The sequence below is a fragment of the Gossypium arboreum genome, chromosome 6 (assembly GCF_025698485.1).
Source record: "Gossypium arboreum isolate Shixiya-1 chromosome 6, ASM2569848v2, whole genome shotgun sequence".
Classification (NCBI taxonomy): domain Eukaryota; kingdom Viridiplantae; phylum Streptophyta; class Magnoliopsida; order Malvales; family Malvaceae; genus Gossypium; species Gossypium arboreum.
This window is the reverse complement of record NC_069075.1, coordinates 13,514,009-13,517,050: the sequence shown is the minus strand read 5'-3', so window position 1 is coordinate 13,517,050 and position 3,042 is coordinate 13,514,009. Positions and strand designations below refer to the sequence as shown.

Genomic DNA, 3,042 nt, shown 5'->3' with positions numbered 1-3,042 from the left:
AAAAAGAGAAGAAAAATTTTAAAGCTTTCTTTTCCCTCTTCTTTTTCCCAAAATCGGTTTCCCCCACCCCCCAAAATTTCACCTGAAATCTCTTCTTTTTCGTTCCCCATTTTATTTTTCCCAAAGTAAACTGAAAGAGAAAAAGAGGATGGGAAGTTGGAGAGTGGAGAGGCTGGATCAGTTGCCGACAGCCCTTTTGGTTACCATCATAACCAAGCTTGATATCTCTTCCATCTGCTCTTTAGCAGTCATCTGTGCATGGGGATGAAGATGATGATGATGATGATGATGATGATGAAGAAGAAGACGAAGAAGAAGACGAAGACGAAGATGAAGATGAAGCCAACGCCGACAATGAGAAAGTGAAGATTGCTCAGACTAAAAAGGTTCGTCTTTTCTCCTCCGTTTATTGATTGAAGTCTTGACATTAGTTGATTCATCGATTGCAAATTTGGTCGTAGGCAGCGGCAGCAATGTGTGTTGGATTTGGCAGCTTCTCTGACCCTCCTGAGGCGCAGGATCTTGCTCATTTTCTAGGTTTCGTTACTTACAGTTTTATTCACTTCCCATTCTGCTTAACTGCACTTATTTCTGCTCTGCCTATATTCATGAAGTTTCTTTATTTCTTTGTAGAACACATGCTATTCATGGGTAGTATTGAATTTCCCGATGAAAAGGAGGTCTGTTCATCCATAATCTTTCCTATTGCTATTCTAGATGCCTAACTTGTCATTCTTTTGCTAGCCTATCAGAATTTAGAAATGATATTCACAAGAATTTTTTTTTTTTGCCTGCTTCTGTTATTGTCAATTTAAACTGTATTTTTTTCTTATCCTACTTCTAAACGGTGTGTTTATTTTTATTTGGTGATGTAATAATTGTTTGGCCTACCTCCATTGACACTTTTCTTTGCTAGTATGATAGTTACTTATCCAAATATGGAGGCTCATCAAATGCATAAACTGAACCTGAGCATACATGCTACCATTTTGAAGTTGAAAGAGAATTTCTCAAGGGTGCTTTGAAAAGGTAAATGATTAAATTGTAAAGGGCAGAGCTTAGTTATTGAATTTTATTTTTCCTTTTACTTTCCATTGCTTGATTCGAGCTTCACTATAGGGATTTTTAAAGGAGTAATCATTTGGTCTTTCATTGTTTATACTGATTCCCTAAGTCATCAGAATTTTGGACTTATGTCGGTATCTTGTCTTTACCAGATTCTCCCTATTTTTTATTTCACCCCTTGTGAAACTTGAAGCGATGGAGCGAGAGGTGCTTGCATTGGATTCTGGTGTGCACCATTAATTTGAGTCTATATCTGTCTTCTTGCGCCCCCTTCTCTGCCTTTTCCCCCTAAAATCATTTGACTCTCAAGATTCTCTTGGTTGTTTAATAAAATTTGATTAAAAAAATCAATATGGTGGCGCCGGAGTTAGCTGCTGTCTTTACTAAGTTGCAGACACTATCTACTTCAGACCATGCGTCTGTGGTCTCCATGAACATATTTGTAGCGCTTCTTTGTGCTTGCATTGTGATTGGTCATCTTTTGGTGTAGAATAGATGGATGAACGAATCAATTACTGCCCTTATCATTGTGAGTTTCTCTATTGACATCTTTTGACGTTGATTTTGTCATTCATGGACAATTCAGCTAAGTTTTGATTGCTTGGTTTTGTATGTTTTTCTTGTTTGATATATTTGATTTAAATTACTTTTGTTTGCAGGGTGTTTTTATTGAGGTCATTATTTTGTTGACAAGTGAGGGTAAAAGCTCTCATCTTTTAGTCTTTAGTGAAGATCTGTTCTTTATCCATATTCTGCCCCCTATTATATTCAATACTGAGTAAGTTTGTTATCTTTCATTTTCATTTTAATTTATCTTGTGAATGAAAAATATGAAGATAATTTATTATACCTTGTAAAAGGTAAAATAGATGGACATATAATACTTATCCAATGAGAAGCTTTGTTTTATTTAAATAGCCATTCCTAAGTTTCTATTCTAGTTTAAACTTGAGTGCATTGAGAATTCCCCAATGTTTTCATTGCTGTAAATAGAGGAACATAGATGTCTTTTCTACTTGTTAAGGTTTGATGTTTTATTTAAATTTTTTTAGAGTAAAAGTGATGGCGGCATTTAGTTAATATTTTGCTTTCCTAAAGCCTTTCTAATCTCAGTCCTTTTGATCTTAAAGGAAATACAAAACCAGACAAAGTTTTAAGTTTTTGATCTGGTTTGTGCAGGATTGGTCATTACACAATCCCTAAAGAGATGAATAAGGTCTACAATTGGCTTACAGCAAGGTTGAGGCTTGAGGGATAGTGCTAAATATAGCGAAGAGTTGGGAAGCAATAATGGTGAAATGAGAGAAGATTGCTTATGTTACAAGTAGGTATATGGTATACTTGGATCTGGACATGTTTCACTACCTGAGGCTACCCTTGTAGAAATAAGAGGAGTTTCTTGGAATTGAAGTTGCAATTTCAGACTGTATTAGCTGTTATGTAGTATAACATCAATATCAATATCCATCGTCTTAGGAACTTTTTTATTTGTTTACTTTTGTACATTGGGTTGAATGTTGGTGGTATACATTTTGGCTAAATGTTAGTGTATTTTGATATTGGATCGATTTTTGTAATAAATATTCAATCTTTATTTTATTTTTAATTTAATATTTTTTAGTTGTATTTAAAGCACAATTTCTATTCATTGTAAATGTTTATGAAAATATATTAATATTGAAACAATAAAAAATAGAAAATAAATGCCTTAGACGTGTTTATTCCAACCTTTTTAAGATTGTCTTAAACGGGTTTATTCCAACCTTTTAAAGGTTGCTTTAGATGCGTCTATCCTAACCTTTTTAAAGGTTGTTTTAAATAAGGTATATCCCAACTTTTTTAAGGTTGTATTAGACGGCTTTATCTCAACCTTTTTAAAGGTATCTTTAGACAAGGTTTATCCTAGCCTTTTTAGGGTTGCTTTAAATGAGTCTATCCTAACCTTTTTTAAGGGTTGCCTTAGACAAGGTCTATCTC

At 34.1% G+C, this 3,042-nt stretch overlaps 1 protein-coding gene across 2 annotated transcripts; it reads left to right on the top strand.

The window, feature by feature from the left end:
• On the top strand, window positions 1–2,646 carry LOC108485763 (sodium/hydrogen exchanger 1-like). Of its 2 annotated transcripts, XR_008284422.1 has the most exons (7): window positions 1–386; window positions 462–537; window positions 634–680; window positions 917–1,029; window positions 1,218–1,291; window positions 1,725–1,843; window positions 2,245–2,646. XR_008284422.1 is itself a non-coding variant. In XM_053030135.1 (3 exons), exons 1-3 carry the CDS (start codon window positions 1,565–1,567, stop codon window positions 2,321–2,323), a joined length of 228 nt encoding a protein of 75 aa, XP_052886095.1. In that variant the 5' UTR covers window positions 1,318–1,564; the 3' UTR covers window positions 2,324–2,646. The 2 variants fall into 2 exon arrangements, 1 of the variants encoding a protein (XP_052886095.1); XM_053030135.1 differs by lacking the exons at window positions 1–386; window positions 462–537; window positions 634–680; window positions 917–1,029; window positions 1,218–1,291 and adding an exon at window positions 1,318–1,594.
• Window positions 2,647–3,042: the final 396 nt, after the last annotated feature.